The following is a 20,726-nucleotide window of genomic DNA, read 5'->3' as shown; positions in this document are numbered from 1 at the left end:
CATTCTTCATTTTTAGCATCTTTCTCTTTCCTCCTCCTTTATTTTTTTTTTATTTTTATTTTTATTTTTTTTTATTCATTCAGAGAGAGCGAGAGAGAGGCAGAGACACAGGCAGAGGGAGAAGCAGGCTCCATGCAGGAAGCCCGATGTGGGACTTGATCCCGGGTCTCCAGGATCACACCCCGGGCTGCAGGCGGCGCTAAACCGCTGCGCCACCGGGGCTGCCCTTCCTCCTCCTTTAGATATGCATATTTCTGAAACTAAGTAAATGAATTTTATGACCCTTACATTATTACTTTAGAGAGCAGATGGTATTTTCTCTTTTAAACTGAAATATAATTTTTTTTTTTTTAAAGATTTGTTCATGAGACACAGAAAGAGAGAGAGAGAGAGAGAGGCAGAGACATAGGCAGAGGGAGAAGCAGGCTCCCTCCAGGGAGCCTGATGTGGGACTCCATTCCAGGACCGGGGGATCATGCCTTGAGCTGAAGGCAGATGTTCAACCACTGAGCCACCAATGCAACCTGAAACCAGTACAAATTTTAACCTGATTTTTGCTCATGTGTTCTTGAAGTATCCTCTCCCTATCATTTTATTACCTACTGAACAGCTGCATAAGTAAATGCACATATTGAAGACAGCTGGGCATATCACTATTAATATGTTCTACTTACAAAAGTTATGCATGAACTTATAGAGCCGATTTGCAACCAAATGGTGAACTTTTATTTAAGATGGTAAACACTGTCCAGGTGCTACAGAGCTAGTCCCAAGACAAAAGAAAGAAATGTATATAGCACAGAACTCAAGTGTTAGAAGCCCAACAGAAATATTAGCACTTAAAATATGTTAGGAAGTCTGTTTTTTTTTTTAAAAAAAAACCCTCTCCCCTGGTACATATGTATTATGCATGCTCACAAAAATCATAGATAAAAGTAACTAAAACATGTAATACCACACCAATAGATAAGCAACACTGACATTTTTAATTATTTTCTTGCAATCTTTGTTCTAAGAGCCACAAATCTCATCTAAATTTTAAAGTCGAGATTTTACCTGCTTAGGTAAAATCTATGTCCTTTTCCATTCAACATTTGATTATTTCCCTACATCATTAAGAATCGTTTTTTAGGAGGAAACTGAGTGGGGAAGAAATTAGAGAGGAAGACAAACCATGAGAGACTCCTAACTCTGGGAAACAAATAAAGGGTTGCAGAAGGGGGAGGTAGGTGGGCAATAGTGTAACCAAGTGATGGACATTAAGGAAGGCACAGGATGAGATGAGCAGTGGGTGTTATACTATATGCTGGCAAACTGAATTTAAATTAAAAATCTGTTTTAAAAAGTTGATTAAGGGTCACACAGTATTAAATAAGATAAAATTAAGGGATATTTAGTATTTTGCCTTTTTTTTTTTAAAGATTTAATTTATTTATTCATGAGAGACACAAAGAGACTGAGAAAGAGAGGAAGGAAAGGCAGAGACATAGGTAGAGGAAGAAGCAGGCTCCATGCAGGAAGCTCAATGTGGGACTCCATCCTGGGACTCTGGGATCACGCCCTAAGCCAAAGGCAGCTGCCCAACGTCTGAGCCACCCAGGCGTCCCAGTATTTTGTCATCTTTATGCCAACATTAACAGAGCTGTAATGACATTTTTTTACATATAAATCTTTGTGGTGAACTTCAGTTTTTCCTTAGGATAGAATCCTGGAAATATAATTACAATAATAAGTTTATAAACTCTTTTAGGAATACTGACATACATAATGCCAAATTACATTCCAGAAAGTTTGCACCCTCTGATAACCACACCCAGAGTTTTCAACCCACAGTACCTTTGCCAAGGTTTCATTCAAGACCAAGTTTCAATACATACTAGAATTTCAATTTTTCTCCTATAAAAAACACCCTTTAAAAATTGTACATCAACTGAAATTTTTAATTTATCTAAGAAATTCCTTTTATGCCAACATATAAAAAGCATATTCCAAAAGGGACCCTTAAATTGGATAATTATTAATGCTATAGTTGATTTTCCTTGGTCCAAGAGTGTCAAATCTTGTGAAGTAACTAAAATTCTAACATTAAAATGTAGAGAATAAGAAAACAAAAGTGAGGGATTCTACAGACAGCTAAGAATGTAATTTTTGTTCTTTTAATCATCGGTCAGTCCACTCAAAAAAACATCAAGAGCTATAAGAGAACATAAGGCAGAAGCACAAACAGGTGAATATCACAAACCCAAGAGCTCTAAAAATTATCAAATGTACCTTAAAATAAAAGTAATAGAGTAGAGGCTTAATATCTGTTTAAAGCCAAGCAAGCCACAAGCACTGCAAAAGAAGTTAGGACTCCATGCACAATGCAGTTATAAAACAGAAAGAAGATACGATGATTATTATTCAGCCATAAAAGAAAAAAAAAAAAAAGAAAAGAAATCTTGCCATTTTCAACAACAGGAATGTATCCAGAGGGTAAAATGCTAAGTCAAATTTAAGAAACAAACAAACAAGGGAAAATGGAGACAACCACTTTTTAAAAAAATTTTAATTCCAGTATAGTTAACATACAGCAGACTATTCAATATAGAGAACTGGTAGCTGCCAGGAGAGGTAGGTGGGGAATGGGTGAAACAGGTGAAGGGGATTAAGAATACATTTATTGTGATGAGCACTAAGGTACAGAATTGTTGAATCATGTTGTACACCTGAAATTAGTATTTTTTTTAAAGATTTTATTTTATTTTTTTTGACAAAGAGAGAGAATAAGCAGGGGCAGTGGGAGGCACAAGGAGTGGGAGTCACAGGCTCCCCACCAAGCAGGGGGATTGACTTGGGTGATTGTGACCTGAACGCAGATGCTTAACCAATTGAGCCACCTGGGCGCCCCAAATTATACTTGAATTTTAAAAATAATTAAGTAAAATGTTAAACAGAAAAGAGAGCGAAACATACTGAAACTCTACTAGCTCATTGTTTTTTTCGTTTTTTTGGTTTTTTTTTAAGATTTTATTTATTCCTGAGAGATGTAGAGAGGCACAGGGAGGAGAAGCAAGCTCCATGCAAGGAGCTCAATGTGGGACTCGATCGCAGGACTCTGGGATCACGCCCTGAGCCGAAGGCAACTCAACCACTGAGCCACCCAGGCATCCCTAGCTCCTGGTTTAAAAATAAGATTCTTTGGCATCCAACACAAACCTTTGACTATGTTTTAAAGAAACCCAAACACTAGGTAACAAATCTATGACACAAGAAAGGCTTAACAACACTAATACCTGTGACTATTACTTCAGTATTTTATGGCTTAAACGTGGAAACTGGAGAGGAAAAGGAATAAAGGCAACATATTTATTTGGTAAAATAAAATAAAAACCTGATTTGCTCACTTCTCTAAAATGGCAGACAGAAAAGAAGGAGGGGAAAGAGAGACAGAGAGCACATGTGCATCTCTTTTGTACCCTATCTGTAATAGATCATTTAACCTATAAAAACTGGACAATGAGAACTTATCCCCAAATGACAAATTTAAGTACCCTACAGTAACAATATTTTTGCCTAAAAACTTATCCATACAGAATTCTACATAAACATGCACCAACTGTAAGCCAGATGTCTGTCATTCATGTGCATGCACCTCAGCTATAAAATCACTTGTAAGTGTTGAGCTGCACATCACAAATTTTAGTATGTTTGTCTTATTTGGTTATTAATTGATACAACTGCATATATTAGGAAAAGTAGCTGAAAAGCAATTATTAAACTTCCACTTCAAGAAATGAGAAAAACAGCAAGTCAAATTCCAAGGAAATGAAAGGAACAAAGATAAAAGGTTAAAATATACAAGTGAGGAGGGGAGAGAGAATTGAAGCCAAAAGTTGGTTTTGGAGCAAGTTTAATGAAATAGATGAATCCCTAAGGAAATAGTCCTCAGAAGAGGGAAGGCAAATTAGCAGTATCAGAAATGAAGGAAGAGAAATTACCACTGACTTTGAGACATTCAAAAGACAATAGGGAGGATATGAGAACAACTATACCTCAGTAAATTTGAAAATCTAGATGAGTATACGAATTCCTTGAAAAACACAACTTACCAAAAGAGAACACAAACACACACTCCAAAAAATAAGATCGAGAAAATTCCTCTAATAAAAAAAGGTGATGAATCTTTATTAAAACCTTCCTACAAATGAAACCCCAGGCCAGATGGCTTCACCAATAAAATCTTCCAAATGATTAATGAAAATGCAGAAATCATACACAAATTCATCCACAGAATAGAATAAAATATTCATCTGTGAGTTTTAAGGCCAGCATAAAACCTTGATACCAAAATCTATTTTGTAAACTTTGTAATCATTATTTCACTTGATCCTCTTCACAATCCCATTAAGTAGTTACTACCATTATCCCCATTTTAAGATGAAAAACTGAGGCTCAGAGGTTGTATATTTATCCAGTCGTAAGACTAGTACAGTGAAAATCTCAAATTTGAACACAAACAACATGACTTGAATCCAATCTCTTTAACAGGCTACACTGAATGATTTAACACTTTACTCTGGAATTGATACAGAGGGCTTAAATATAAATACTTCATTTGATAACTGATTGTGTAATAAGTAAGATACGAGCAAAAGAGGGGCTACATACTCAAGCATCACCACCCACAGTGCTTGAGCTTTCTTATTACTGTGTGAGACCTATATTTACATTTCTTAAGTTTTATGGTTACTTCATAAATTATTCAGAACATGCTCCATTATTTAGTATCACATAGTAGACATACCAATGTGGCTTTAACTAGTATCTTAAATGTCCTACCTGATTCTGTTGGAGGGGGGGCTGAGACTGTCCATCAGGAGCCTGGCCCTGGCTGTCATTCCCTCCTACTGGAGAGCCACGAGTCGTGGCTGTCATACTCGACACAGGGCAGATCTTTGCAATTTTGTCTGCTTATGTAGTTGTCTTGAGAAAAGAAATTATAGTCCACTTATAGAAGATGAAGTACCAGCATTTGTCAGTCTTAAAAAGCTCCAATTCAAGAATAAACCATCTTGCAGAGACCATTGCATAACCTACGAGAAGAAAAACATTATATTTGTTTTATATTTAAAAATCATGAATTAAGGAACTGTTCAATTTTAGTATTACCAGTGAATCTAGTCAAGGTGGCTATATACTGAGAGGGTGAGGTGAAAACCTAAAGTCTCATTAATACCATATTCAACTTAAACTGGTAACTGTAGATCAGTTTGTACCAAAGCACAGGATTATATGTTTCAGCTTTCTTCTGGGATCCCAAAGACATATTATCAAGGTATTTATTTAGTTGCCATTTTGATTCAATCATGGAATGACAAAAAACTGTCTCCAATTTGCTAATACTTTCAATTCACTGTAAAATTATGAATACTCCACGCATAAACCAGGTAACAAAAGGCTATTTTTAAAAACATTTCAGAAAGACTGTACAACTAACGTTTATCACACCAGTACTAGGGCATTATAAAAATAGTTTTCGAACAAGATTATAACAGGCTTTAATAGAAACTTTAAAACTTTGGGGGGATTTTTGTTTGGAAAAAGTTCAAACTATATACTACTATTCCAAAAAACTCAATGTTTCAAGTGACCCTGACTCTTCCCTTTTGGCATTGTTTTGGTCACAGGCATTCCCCAGAAGCCTGACAAACCACAACTGTTTAACAATGGAATTCTTTGTTACTTGACCAGCAAAGGTATATAAGGGAATACCAGCAAAACGCTCAATTCTATATTCATTAGACCAATGGCTCGCACTTCCAAAATATCTCCCTTGGTGATTGAGAATTGTGCCATGAGATCGAGAGCCTTAGCTGATGACTTATATAGATATGTCATTATAAAGTGACCATACTTTCCTTTTAGTCCAAAACAGTCCAAGTTTACACCTCTAATTTAAATATAACCATTTGGGACACCTAAGTGGCTCAGTAAGTGTCCAACTCTTGATTTTGGCTCAAGTCATGATCTTGGGGATGGCGAGGTTCAATCCTAATGACCCTGGAAATCATGACCTGAGCCAAAGGCAGATGCTTAACTGACTGAACCACCCAGGCACTCCTAAAATAAGTAAATCTTGAAAAACGTTTATATATATATATATATATAAAAATAAATAAAATACTTAACCCAGAAATAAGTTCCTAACAAGATTTTGTTCACTTATCAAATTCGTATAAAAGTTTAAGACCAATAATATCAAGTACTAATGAGCCTAAAAACAGACACAGAAAAATGTTTAATATGTAAAGTGAAAATACAAAAGATAACACGATTGATTGGCCCTCCTTTCAATTTTGTTTTCCATTTGCATACACCCTACATTACAAAAAACTTCAGGTGAAGTAAACAATTTTAAAAACCTAGAGAAACTAGCCTAATTTTCTTCAGTCATTTTGGGTCTGCTAGCAAATTATGTGAGTACCTTTCTTTTCTTGCCACTCAAAATTATCAGCTAATCAGCTTGATTCTTCTCCACTTCAAATTTGTTCCAATTTCTTCTGTTTGTTTCCCAACCTGGGTTCATGATCCACTTGTGTACTCTCCCCAAAGGATGATTGATGCTCCAATCATCATCCCCTTGCTCTTTTCCTGGATGCCTTATTCTTCATCTACTTTACTGAAAAATCACCAATCTCTGCCCTTCCCTTTTCCCAAAAATCTGAAGAATGTCTCTGCCTCCCCTTTCCCTTCTTCCATTTTTCCTCATCATCTGTTTGAGTCGAAGCTATCAAAATTGTTGCTTTAGGGATCCCTGGGTGGCGCAGCGGTTCAGCGCCTGCCTTTGGCCCAGGGCGCGATCCTGGAGACCCGGGATCGAGTCCCACGTCGGGCTCCTGGTGCATGAAGCCTGCTTCTCCCTCCGCCTGTGTCTCTGCCTCTGTGTGTGTGTGTATGTGTGTGTGTGTGTGTGTGTGTGTGTGTGTGTCTATCACAAATAAATAAAAATAAAAAATAAAAATTGTTGCTTTAAAGCCAGTGGGTCTTAACTGAAGAATATGGATGCCAAGTGTGGGGAAAGTCTAGGAGAGAGGATGAATCCTGAGCAACACCAAAAAATTGAAGTTTTTTTTTTTTAAGGTAAATCTTTACCATTTACACAGAATGTGGTATTTTTCTAAAATTGGAAAACCAAGCATCCAATAAGTGACTCGACCAAAGCACAGTAGAAAATAAACAAGTCTAGAATTAGAAATTCTATTACTTTGTTCACTACACCAATACTATCTCTCTTAAAAAGTCTTTCCAGGAAGCAATCCAAGGACAAAAGAATGAATAAAATGTATGCACATACAACTGAGATATTCTTTAGTGTTAAAAAGGAAGGAAATTCTAACACATGCTACAACATGGATGAACCTCAAGGACATAATGCTAAGTGAAATAAGCCAGTCTCAAGGAGACAAATATTCTATGATTCTACTTACATGAGGTACCAACACTAATACAGAGAGTAGAAAGGTGGTCACCAGGGGTTAAGGGGAAAGAAGATTAAGGAGTTAACAGGTACAGTTTCAGCTTGGGAAGATAAAAAAAAGTTCCAGAGATAGATGATGGTGATGGTTGCACAACGTGAACGTACTTAAGGGCCACTGAATCGTACACTTAAAAATGGTTAAAATGATAAAATTTAAGGTTATGTATTTTCTCCCACAATAAAATTATATGTATACACATAGCACTGAACGCTCTCTTGCTTTGCAGTCCATTAACATTTGGAGATTGAGTTAAAATATCTTGAAAATTATACCCTTGTGATGTTTTAAGCTCAACATCCTCCTATCTATATGTATCCCAAAAACCCTCCGTCTACAAACAAATCAAAACTATCTGGCTAAAGTCTGGGAATAAATTATTTTAACGAAAAGTATTCTGTGGATTACTAAAGAACTACCCCTTTAAACAACTTTAAGGTAAATGGAAAAGGGAGACGTGTAACCAACCTCTCCACCAAACAATATACTTTTTATTCTGACCATAGAACTAAATCATCTTCTGCTTCTTGCAGAATATCCCATTGACAAAGCTTCAAACTGCTTGCCATCCTATCTCTTCCTATATAATTCTCACTTTTCTGTCCCTTGGTTTCTAGATTTCTTCTATCTCTGTCAAGTTCTCCACATTTCAAGATTTCCAGTAGTGCTGGGCAGGTATGTCAGGTCTCAGCATAGCATATATACTCTACTCTATTCTGGTATTTTTAATAGCTATGTCTCTCCCACCACATCAGAATTGATAACCTTTTCCTCAGTATGCTAGGATTCAAAGATTAAGAGCAAGAAATAGATACAAAGTAATTAAAAATACTTTCTGGATTAAAGCATAACTTTTATTTCAAAATCCCACCTCTGCCACTTACAAGCTGCCTATCTTATTAAAACCAGTAATGGCCACTCTATTTTCACAGGTGTCTAAAACTGAGATAATGGGGGATCCCTGGGTAGCTCGTTTAGAGCCTGCCTTTGGCGGGGGCATGATCCTGGAGTCTGGGGATCAAGTCCCACATCAGGCTCCCTGCATGGAGCCTGCTTCTCCCTCTGCCTGTATCTCTGCCTCTCTCTCTCTCTCTCATGAGTAAACAAATAATCTTTAAAAGAACAACACTGAATGCCACCCACAAAAATGCCACAAAGATTATTTTTTAAAGATTATTTTAATAAAGATGTTTTGCCAAATACCAAACACACAGTAATTCTCAAAATACCTAATTTTCTTTTCCCTTTCTATACTGTATTGTGAAGGGTTCTTGAATATGAGGTAAGAATTGTAAAATAATGTTTTTAGATATAATTTGGAAAGTGGGACGCCTGGGTGGCTCAGTGGTTTAGCAACTGCCTTTGGCCCAGGGTGTGATCCCAGACTCCGGGGTTCAAGTCCCACATGGGCTCCCTGCATGGAGCCTTCTTCTCCCTCTGCCTGTGTCTCTGCCTCTCTCTCTCTCTGTGTCTCATGAATAAATAAATAAAATCTTTAAAAAAATAATAATAATTTGGAAAGCTTTGAATGGGAAAAAAATTTATCAAAGATATGCTACAACTAAGTTATCCAAGAATTAACACTGCTACCTTTCTTAATAAATACCATTTAATCCAAGTGGTGGAAATAGATGGGAATCACACTGTGTTTCACTTGATTTCAAGAAGCAGCCCCAGACTCTACAGAGCTTCTTTTCTAGGAGACACTTAGGCATACCCAGCAAAGACAGAACAAGCTTTCTACCAAGTCAAAGGAGCAGTATCCTCCACTGAACAACTCAAAAATTATACAAATCATTTAAAATTTAACTATTGTGTTAAATAGTTAAATTTCCTAAAGGAATGCTCATATTCAACAAATCCAATGTGAAAATTTACTGTATGAAGAGGTAAGCTTTGTATAAAAAGCATCAAGTTCTATTTTAGAAAAACGTGAAGTATTGTAAGGATCATTGTTTTCCCTTTCTTTCACTCAGGTTTTAACCAGGAATTATGTTGGATTTTCTGCAATGTAACCTCAATGGCAATATTATATGGCCTTTAGAAGACAGCATTTTTTCATATTTAAACTTAGCATCTCAGTATCTTCCAAGACGGAAGAAGCATCATCTATACCTGGTTAAAGATTGGCATTGTGTTTTTTATTTTTTTTATTTTTATTTATTTGGGCATTGTGTTTTTTTAAAATAATCTAGTATTACATAGTGGCAACCATTTATATTCACTTTAAATTTTGCAGAACTGAATTTCTCAAACACTTTTCTTTCTTTTTTTAAATTAATGATTTATTATTATCATTTATAGTAAAATTTCAACTTTACTTGGCCAATGTGTTCAATTCAATTATTCTGGCAGAGGGGATCCCTGGGTGGCGCAGTGGTTTGGCGCCTGCCTTTGGCCCAGGGCGCGATCCTGGAGACCCGGGATCGAATCCCACATCAGGCTCCCGGTGCATGGAGCCTGCTTCTCCCTCTGCCTGTGTCTCTGCTTCTCTATGTCTACCATGAACAAATAAATAAAATCTTAAAAAAAAAAAAAAAAGATCAATTATTCTGGCAGAAATGGAAGGTTCTGGTTCTGCCTGATGCAGGCCTCAGGCTAGCCCGTAAATCACAGGGAAGAGCACAGGAAGCCTGGATCTGGGGAGGAAGGGGAGCTGCCCTGGGCCCATCCTGGCCTCAGCTGGCACCCACTGCCCCCTCCAGTCATTTCTAGAAGGATTCCCCCGTGACAGAGACCCAAAGTCTCCATTTAAGCAAACAATGTGAAACCCATGCTTGGTCACGGCAACACCAGCACAAGGTAGGAGGGACACGTCCAGAAGATTTATTTTCTTGAGAGAGAAAGAGAATCTCAAGCAGAGATTTATTTCTTTGAGAGAGAAAGAGAATCTCAAGCAGACTCCCCCACTGAGCAGGGAGCCTAAAGCAAGTGGCCTGGCGGAGATTATGACCTGAGACAAAACTAAAAGTCAGACACTCCCAGACTGAGCCACCCAGGCACCCCTCTTCAACAGTTTTCAAGGGAAGATGGCCTTAATACTAGAGAAACCCTCAAGTCAAAGAATGGTCATTCTCTAGCCAGTAATTATTCCACCTCTGCTCAAACCTTTTCTTGATTTCAGAATGTCTTTTTATATATAGCACATATATAAACAATCCTAGTATACTTAAGAGTTCCTTCTCTTTCTAAAACTTCCTCTTTTCAGGGGATCCCTGGGTAGCTCAGCGATTTAGTGCCTGCCTTTGGCCCGGGGCGTGATTCTGGAGTCCCGGGATCGAGTCCCATGTCGGGCTCCTGGCATGGAGCCTGCTTCTCCCTCCTCCTGTGTCTCTGCCCCTCTCTCTCTCTCTCTCTCATAAATAAATAAAACTTTCTCTTTTCATCCAAAAAATAAAAGATGATTAAATGAAAACTCAGAGCTTACTCATTTAAGAAATATGTGTTCAGGGACACCTGTGTGGCTCAGCAGTTGAGCATCTACCTTTGGCTCAGGGTGTGATCCCAGGGTTCAGGGATCAAGTCCCACATTGGGCTCCGTGAGAGAAGCCTGCTTCTCCCTCTGCCTGTCTCTGCCTCTGTGTCTCTCATGAATAAAATCTTAAAAGAAAAAAAAAAAGGAAAAGAAAAGAAAAAGAAATATGTGTTCAGTGTCTACAATGGAGCACATTTTTTTTTTGGTTAAAGATTTTATTTATTTATTCATGAGAGAGAGGCTCAGAGATACAGGCAGAGGGAGAAGCAGGCTCCATGCAGGGAGCCCGATGTGGGACTCGATCCCAGGACCATGACCTGAGCCGAAGGCAGATGACGCTCAACCACTGAACCATCCAGGTGTCCCAAAATGAAAATTTTAATTACAAGTGTCTTAGAAAATTTATTATTTTGCAGTTAATACACTAGCATATAGAGGAAAAACAGAATTGTGCATTTAAAATTTTAAAGTAGAATGTATAAATTTCCCATCTTTATTATAACCCATTGTGAAACATCTTTTAGGAACTAAGCTTTATTTCAAAATAACCATCATTTTAGAGTACAAAAATACTTATTTTTAGGCCAAGAGTATTTAGACCTTTTGGAATTTTATTTTAGTAAGAACGTTTTTTAAAAATTGATTTGAGAGAGAGCAAGTGTGTGCATGAGGTGGGGAGAGGGAGAGTGAGAATCCCAAGGAGGCCCCACGCTCAGCATGGAGCGTGACACAGGGCTCACTCTCACAACCCTGAGACCATGACCTGAGCAGAAATCAAGAGTTGGGCATTTAACGGACAGTGTTACAGGCACCCTAACCTTTTTGAATTTTAAACTGGGATTTCTACTACTATGACAGATTCGATATGCTTAAAGGCAAACTTGATTATGCATTGTTATCTGGAAGAAAAAGTATCCTTTCCTACATAGGAGTTTTCCTACTACACTAGAAAGGACACATGAAACTATTGCAGGTTTTAGACACTTACATGGACACAGAGAAATTGCCAAAACCCAAAAACTATTCAAACACACACATACACACAAAATTAAAAGTTATGTGCACTTAATTCTCTGCACCAATACCTGGACTTCCAGTTGTGTGTGTTTTTTACTATCCCTCCTAATAAAACATTGAAATGTGAGTAAAATAGTAACTGGGAATAATCTTGATTCGAGTTTTTAGGTAACCTCACTTGGAAACATTGCTATTTTATTTGTTTCAACTAATTATTTAACTACTTATGATTATCTGTCACACACCTCACAATCCATCAATTATATTCAGACACCATATAATCCATAACCACTTTAGTGGGTAAAGGCAAAATGGGTTTCAGTATTTATACTATTCAAAGAATTTTTTCTTTTATGGACTTGGTTCCATTCCATTCAAAGTTTCTCTGCAATTCTACACCCAATTACAATGTGTGCTTTTTTTCCCCCCTCACACCAAGCAATTCTCCAACTCCAGCTGGGTGTTCTACAATTCCACTAAATTCTGACACTATCAACCTGGAGACGGCATCAGATCCCAGAGATTAAAGGCTCAGTTCTACAAGATCACTCCCCTCTCCCCCGCCTCAGTCACAAGTCCAAGTTGTCACCTATGCTTCTCACTAACCAGCTATAGATTGGAGGTTCCAATGATCCCTGCACCTTGAGTTAATTTAATTAATTTGCTAGAGCGGCTCACAGAACTAAGAGAAACATTTTATTTACTAGCTTACGGTTTATTATTAAAGGATGTAACTCAAACTGCTAGATGGAAGAGATTCATAAGACAATGTATGGGGAAAAGGCAATGTACTTCCCATGTTCTTTCTGGGCCCACTGTTTTCCCCAATTTTCCTTGTGTTTACCAATCCAGAAGTTCTCTGAACCCTGTCTTTTTGGAGTTTTATGGAGGCTTCATTACATAGGCATGAATGATTAAATCACTGCCTACTGAAGGTTAAAGTCAATCTCCAGTCTCTCCCTACACCCCAAGGAGGGAGAAGGGGAAGGAGCTTTCCAAAAGCCACCTCATTAACATAAGATGCCTCTTATTGGCTTTCCCCTCTTAGGAAATTTGTAGGGTTTTTGAAGCTCTGTGTCAGAAACTGGAATGAAGACTGAATATATATTTATTATCAATTACAATATCACAGCTTCCTTACAGTTTCATCTTAATCTGTACATTAGCAAAGTTATGAGCACTTATGTATCAAGAACAGTAGGTGCTTTATTTGTATAACCTCATGAAATCACCATGACACCTATCCCATATGACTGTTGATCCAATAGTCACAAACAGAAGCTAAAACATTAAGTAACTTGAGTTTGTCCAAGATGGCAGTTACTAACGTGTTAAGACTCTAAAGCCACTGGCTCTTCCATTAAACCATGAAGATTCTCCACAGATTGCAAAATGTTCTCTCTGAAGGAGGAGAATTAAGATGGAAAAAAGGGGGAGGAGATGAGGGGACAAGGATAATGTGTCTGAGAATGTGATCTTTCTCTTAAAATCATGGTTACTATCAAGCCTGTACCCACCCCTCCAATTATGTTTTATCTTTTTGGCATTGGAAATGAACACCATGACTCTTATTAAAATGCAAACTAGAAGCACCAGGGTGGCTCAGTGGTTGAGTTACCTTTGGCTCAGGGCAGGATCCTGGGGTCCTGGGATGAGTCCTGGTCCTGGTCCTGGTCCTGGGAGGAGTCCTGCATTGGGCTCCCTGTGGGGAGCCTGATTCTACCTCTGCCTGTGTCTCTGCCTCTGTGTGTGTCTCTCATGAATAAATAAAATCTTTAAAATAAAATGGCAAACTATACCATATCATGGCCCTGCTTAAAATCTTCAATAACCAGGACAAAGACCAAAATGTTTAATAGTCCTACAAGATCCTCCAATACCCAACTCCAGTCTCATCTTGCAAATACTCAGTTCATTTGCCTGTATGAAGAGGTAAGCTTTGTATAAAAAGCATCAAGTTCTATTTTAGAAAAACGTGAAGTATTGTAAGGATCATTGTTTTCCCTTTCTTTCACTCAGGTTTTAACCAGGAATTATGTTGGATTTTCTGCAATGTAACCTCAATGGCAATATTATATGGCCTTTAGAAGACAGCATTTTTTCATATTTAAACTTAGCATCTCAGTATCTTCCAAGACGGAAGAAGCATCATCTATACCTGGTTAAAGATTGGCATTGTGTTTTTTATTTTTTTTATTTTTATTTATTTGGGCATTGTGTTTTTTTAAAATAATCTAGTATTACATAGTGGCAACCATTTATATTCACTTTAAATTTTGCAGAACTGAATTTCTCAAACACTTTTCTTTCTTTTTTTAAATTAATGATTTATTATTATCATTTATAGTAAAATTTCAACTTTACTTGGCCAATGTGTTCAATTCAATTATTCTGGCAGAGGGGATCCCTGGGTGGCGCAGTGGTTTGGCGCCTGCCTTTGGCCCAGGGCGCGATCCTGGAGACCCGGGATCGAATCCCACATCAGGCTCCCGGTGCATGGAGCCTGCTTCTCCCTCTGCCTGTGTCTCTGCTTCTCTATGTCTACCATGAACAAATAAATAAAATCTTAAAAAAAAAAAAAAAGATCAATTATTCTGGCAGAAATGGAAGGTTCTGGTTCTGCCTGATGCAGGCCTCAGGCTAGCCCGTAAATCACAGGGAAGAGCACAGGAAGCCTGGATCTGGGGAGGAAGGGGAGCTGCCCTGGGCCCATCCTGGCCTCAGCTGGCACCCACTGCCCCCTCCAGTCATTTCTAGAAGGATTCCCCCGTGACAGAGACCCAAAGTCTCCATTTAAGCAAACAATGTGAAACCCATGCTTGGTCACGGCAACACCAGCACAAGGTAGGAGGGACACGTCCAGAAGATTTATTTTCTTGAGAGAGAAAGAGAATCTCAAGCAGAGATTTATTTCTTTGAGAGAGAAAGAGAATCTCAAGCAGACTCCCCCACTGAGCAGGGAGCCTAAAGCAAGTGGCCTGGCGGAGATTATGACCTGAGACAAAACTAAAAGTCAGACACTCCCAGACTGAGCCACCCAGGCACCCCTCTTCAACAGTTTTCAAGGGAAGATGGCCTTAATACTAGAGAAACCCTCAAGTCAAAGAATGGTCATTCTCTAGCCAGTAATTATTCCACCTCTGCTCAAACCTTTTCTTGATTTCAGAATGTCTTTTTATATATAGCACATATATAAACAATCCTAGTATACTTAAGAGTTCCTTCTCTTTCTAAAACTTCCTCTTTTCAGGGGATCCCTGGGTAGCTCAGCGATTTAGTGCCTGCCTTTGGCCCGGGGCGTGATTCTGGAGTCCCGGGATCGAGTCCCATGTCGGGCTCCTGGCATGGAGCCTGCTTCTCCCTCCTCCTGTGTCTCTGCCCCTCTCTCTCTCTCTCTCTCATAAATAAATAAAACTTTCTCTTTTCATCCAAAAATAAAAGATGATTAAATGAAAACTCAGAGCTTACTCATTTAAGAAATATGTGTTCAGGGACACCTGTGTGGCTCAGCAGTTGAGCATCTACCTTTGGCTCAGGGTGTGATCCCAGGGTTCAGGGATCAAGTCCCACATTGGGCTCCGTGAGAGAAGCCTGCTTCTCCCTCTGCCTGTCTCTGCCTCTGTGTCTCTCATGAATAAAATCTTAAAAGAAAAAAAAAAAGGAAAAGAAAAGAAAAAGAAATATGTGTTCAGTGTCTACAATGGAGCACATTTTTTTTTTGGTTAAAGATTTTATTTATTTATTCATGAGAGAGAGGCTCAGAGATACAGGCAGAGGGAGAAGCAGGCTCCATGCAGGGAGCCCGATGTGGGACTCGATCCCAGGACCATGACCTGAGCCGAAGGCAGATGACGCTCAACCACTGAACCATCCAGGTGTCCCAAAATGAAAATTTTAATTACAAGTGTCTTAGAAAATTTATTATTTTGCAGTTAATACACTAGCATATAGAGGAAAAACAGAATTGTGCATTTAAAATTTTAAAGTAGAATGTATAAATTTCCCATCTTTATTATAACCCATTGTGAAACATCTTTTAGGAACTAAGCTTTATTTCAAAATAACCATCATTTTAGAGTACAAAAATACTTATTTTTAGGCCAAGAGTATTTAGACCTTTTGGAATTTTATTTTAGTAAGAACGTTTTTTAAAAATTGATTTGAGAGAGAGCAAGTGTGTGCATGAGGTGGGGAGAGGGAGAGTGAGAATCCCAAGGAGGCCCCACGCTCAGCATGGAGCGTGACACAGGGCTCACTCTCACAACCCTGAGACCATGACCTGAGCAGAAATCAAGAGTTGGGCATTTAACGGACAGTGTTACAGGCACCCTAACCTTTTTGAATTTTAAACTGGGATTTCTACTACTATGACAGATTCGATATGCTTAAAGGCAAACTTGATTATGCATTGTTATCTGGAAGAAAAAGTATCCTTTCCTACATAGGAGTTTTCCTACTACACTAGAAAGGACACATGAAACTATTGCAGGTTTTAGACACTTACATGGACACAGAGAAATTGCCAAAACCCAAAAACTATTCAAACACACACATACACACAAAATTAAAAGTTATGTGCACTTAATTCTCTGCACCAATACCTGGACTTCCAGTTGTGTGTGTTTTTTACTATCCCTCCTAATAAAACATTGAAATGTGAGTAAAATAGTAACTGGGAATAATCTTGATTCGAGTTTTTAGGTAACCTCACTTGGAAACATTGCTATTTTATTTGTTTCAACTAATTATTTAACTACTTATGATTATCTGTCACACACCTCACAATCCATCAATTATATTCAGACACCATATAATCCATAACCACTTTAGTGGGTAAAGGCAAAATGGGTTTCAGTATTTATACTATTCAAAGAATTTTTTCTTTTATGGACTTGGTTCCATTCCATTCAAAGTTTCTCTGCAATTCTACACCCAATTACAATGTGTGCTTTTTTTCCCCCCTCACACCAAGCAATTCTCCAACTCCAGCTGGGTGTTCTACAATTCCACTAAATTCTGACACTATCAACCTGGAGACGGCATCAGATCCCAGAGATTAAAGGCTCAGTTCTACAAGATCACTCCCCTCTCCCCCGCCTCAGTCACAAGTCCAAGTTGTCACCTATGCTTCTCACTAACCAGCTATAGATTGGAGGTTCCAATGATCCCTGCACCTTGAGTTAATTTAATTAATTTGCTAGAGCGGCTCACAGAACTAAGAGAAACATTTTATTTACTAGCTTACGGTTTATTATTAAAGGATGTAACTCAAACTGCTAGATGGAAGAGATTCATAAGACAATGTATGGGGAAAAGGCAATGTACTTCCCATGTTCTTTCTGGGCCCACTGTTTTCCCCAATTTTCCTTGTGTTTACCAATCCAGAAGTTCTCTGAACCCTGTCTTTTTGGAGTTTTATGGAGGCTTCATTACATAGGCATGAATGATTAAATCACTGCCTACTGAAGGTTAAAGTCAATCTCCAGTCTCTCCCTACACCCCAAGGAGGGAGAAGGGGAAGGAGCTTTCCAAAAGCCACCTCATTAACATAAGATGCCTCTTATTGGCTTTCCCCTCTTAGGAAATTTGTAGGGTTTTTGAAGCTCTGTGTCAGAAACTGGAATGAAGACTGAATATATATTTATTATCAATTACAATATCACAGCTTCCTTACAGTTTCATCTTAATCTGTACATTAGCAAAGTTATGAGCACTTATGTATCAAGAACAGTAGGTGCTTTATTTGTATAACCTCATGAAATCACCATGACACCTATCCCATATGACTGTTGATCCAATAGTCACAAACAGAAGCTAAAACATTAAGTAACTTGAGTTTGTCCAAGATGGCAGTTACTAACGTGTTAAGACTCTAAAGCCACTGGCTCTTCCATTAAACCATGAAGATTCTCCACAGATTGCAAAATGTTCTCTCTGAAGGAGGAGAATTAAGATGGAAAAAAGGGGGAGGAGATGAGGGGACAAGGATAATGTGTCTGAGAATGTGATCTTTCTCTTAAAATCATGGTTACTATCAAGCCTGTACCCACCCCTCCAATTATGTTTTATCTTTTTGGCATTGGAAATGAACACCATGACTCTTATTAAAATGCAAACTAGAAGCACCAGGGTGGCTCAGTGGTTGAGTTACCTTTGGCTCAGGGCAGGATCCTGGGGTCCTGGGATGAGTCCTGGTCCTGGTCCTGGTCCTGGGAGGAGTCCTGCATTGGGCTCCCTGTGGGGAGCCTGATTCTACCTCTGCCTGTGTCTCTGCCTCTGTGTGTGTCTCTCATGAATAAATAAAATCTTTAAAATAAAATGCAAACTATACCATATCATGGCCCTGCTTAAAAATCTTCAATAACCAGGACAAAGACCAAAATGTTTTAATAGTCTACAAGATCCTCCAATACCCAACTCCAGTCTCATCTTGCAAATACTCCAGTTCAATTTGCCTTCTTATTCCTTCGAATGTACTCCTTCATGTGGACTCAAGCCTCTGAATAAGCAGTCAGCTTAGTTTCACCCATACTGATTCACCAGCACTCAACTCAGAACTCATCAAGTACTCCTATCCGAAGTTCTGAGAGCCAGCTGCACTTAAAGCATCTGTGTAATGATCACAATCCTTACAAAAAAAAAAAAGTTCCCTAAGGGTAGAAGTTATTTGAATTGTGGTCATCTTTGTATCCTAAGGATTCATTGGTACACAACAAGTAGGTGCTCAAAACAAAAATGGGGTGGGGGGGTGGGTAGTAAAAACATCCAAGTCAAACAAACCCTCTCCCTTCCCATCTCCAACAATTCCCCTTTTATGATGTGTTCAAAATTATCTTTCCTACTCCCATTGCACTTTAGGAGATTCCAATTTTAAAAGCATCCTGGCTGATCTCCACACTATCTCCACACCACCAATCTGTTTAGTATATTAGATCTCAGTCTATGAAATCTTTAGTGGTTTCCTCTCCACCTTTTACCTAAGCACTATTCAAGGTCATTCTCAGTCAGCCCTATTTTCATCTCTCATTCCCCAATTTCAATACTACTATACTCAAGGTGACATGCCTCAAATTTAAATAAAAATTCTCTTATTGATAGTTATGATAATAGCTACTATTTTGAGTGTTTACTTTGTGTCAGGCACTATTCTAAGAAAATTTTATGTATAACTTATTGAATCCTCAGATCAAGCCTATTATTAGCCCCATTTTAGGGGTAAAGAAACTAGGGCACAGTGAATAAATAGGCAGTGAAAGTGGTAGAGCCAGGATCCTACCCCAGGTTGCACAAGCTCCAGGGTTCTTCAGTTTTAACTACCAGGCCACACAATAATGTTGAAAAAGAGGAAAAAATCTACCGTTACCGTCACTATATCCCCAACTCCAAGATAAACTCTATCAAAATGTTTCTGCTGGAGAAACACATTTTATAAAACTGGATTTTTAGTTCATTTAAAGTTTTCCCATGTTATTCTTCTATAACACTGTTAATAGCTACATACTGCAGCATTTTCTTCTAAAACACCATCACGGGGATCCCTGGGTGGCTCGGCAGCTTGGCCCCTGCCTTTGGCCCAGGGCGGGATCCTGCTTCTTTCTCCCTCTGCCTGGGTCTCTCTGTGCCCCGCCCGCTCTCTCTCATGAATAAATGGGTAAAATCTTAAAAACAAAACAAAAAACACTACCACTGTATTCCTAAAAAAAAAATAGTATAATCAAAAACCATGTTGTAAAAAATGATCAGTGAGACATGAGATTTCAGGTTTCAAGAGTTTAAAATGCAGCAAGTTATTTTCAATAGCTGAGTCCACAGCTACAAACCTAAATATCCCTAAGCAATTTTTAAATGTAGTCTTTGCTCAAGAGTCAAGGATTTTCTTTACCTAGCTCCACCAGTACTGCCATTATCATTAACACAGGACTCATCATTCTTCTCACAATTATGATATATTATACACAAAACCAGTCAAGGCAGCTATATTAAGCACAGGTTCCCCAGCCCCCAAATGTGATGCTAGCTCTAGACAGCTTCACATCCAATCAATAACTCAGGCTAATGCAAATGAAGATATTTAATTAATCTTTGTTAAACCCAAATACATTACTTTAGCTAAATGCTCATATTCTATTACCACCACTATTAAACACACACAGGCCACAATTTTTGTCACTAAATCACCATATACGAATGTAACGTGGATCAACTATACTTAAATTTTAAAAATTCTTTAAAATTTTACAATAAAGTCACTATGTACACTAAAAATTTTTAAAAATAGAGTCACTATGTAAACTCCCTGCTGCTTCCTATGGATAACCTCATATTAGGTAATCACAACAGACTGCATCCTGCATTCTAGTTTTTTTGTTGCAACAAAAATGTGTTCATTTAGAAATGCTCAGTAATTAGCTAAACACTCCTATTTAAAACTTCTCCATGCTAAGTGTCAAGTCGTATCTACACAATTAGTATACTGGAAGCTTTTATATGCACATTAAAGCTTCAATAAACTCCAGCATCTTTTCTAGGACATTCTGAAACATGAGTTTTTAAGTGGCTGTAAGCAAAAAGTAATTTTAAATTAAAAATGACTTCTGGAATGCTGGCATCAGAAGCTCTGTGAATACTTTCTCCAGTGAAAACACAATAACCACTGAAAATTATTTTAAAAAAAATTTTTTAAGTCCCCAGAAATTCAACTTTACAGCAGGTTTCCA

General features: G+C 38.2%; 1 protein-coding gene across 4 annotated transcripts in view; it reads right to left on the bottom strand.

Annotated features, from left to right (window-relative positions):
• The window catches only part of USP9X (ubiquitin specific peptidase 9 X-linked), a 487,376-nt gene that overhangs the window by 103,543 nt on the left and 363,107 nt on the right, over positions 1-20,726 (bottom strand). For 3 of the 4 annotated variants that reach the window (XM_041740837.1, XM_041740836.1, XM_041740839.1), the window contains one exon: positions 4,822-5,075. The exons of the other annotated variant lie outside the window; for it this stretch is intronic. In XM_041740837.1, the coding sequence (XP_041596771.1) occupies positions 4,822-4,917 (96 nt within the window). In that variant the 5' untranslated portion in view covers positions 4,918-5,075. The remainder of the gene's footprint in view (positions 1-4,821; positions 5,076-20,726) is intronic. 4 annotated transcript variants of the gene reach the window in all.

This window comes from Vulpes lagopus, chromosome X (genome assembly GCF_018345385.1).
Source record: "Vulpes lagopus strain Blue_001 chromosome X, ASM1834538v1, whole genome shotgun sequence".
Taxonomy (NCBI): Eukaryota; Metazoa; Chordata; class Mammalia; order Carnivora; family Canidae; genus Vulpes; species Vulpes lagopus.
The sequence above is the reverse complement of the archived record's forward strand: the minus strand, read 5'-3'. Positions and strand labels throughout refer to the sequence as shown.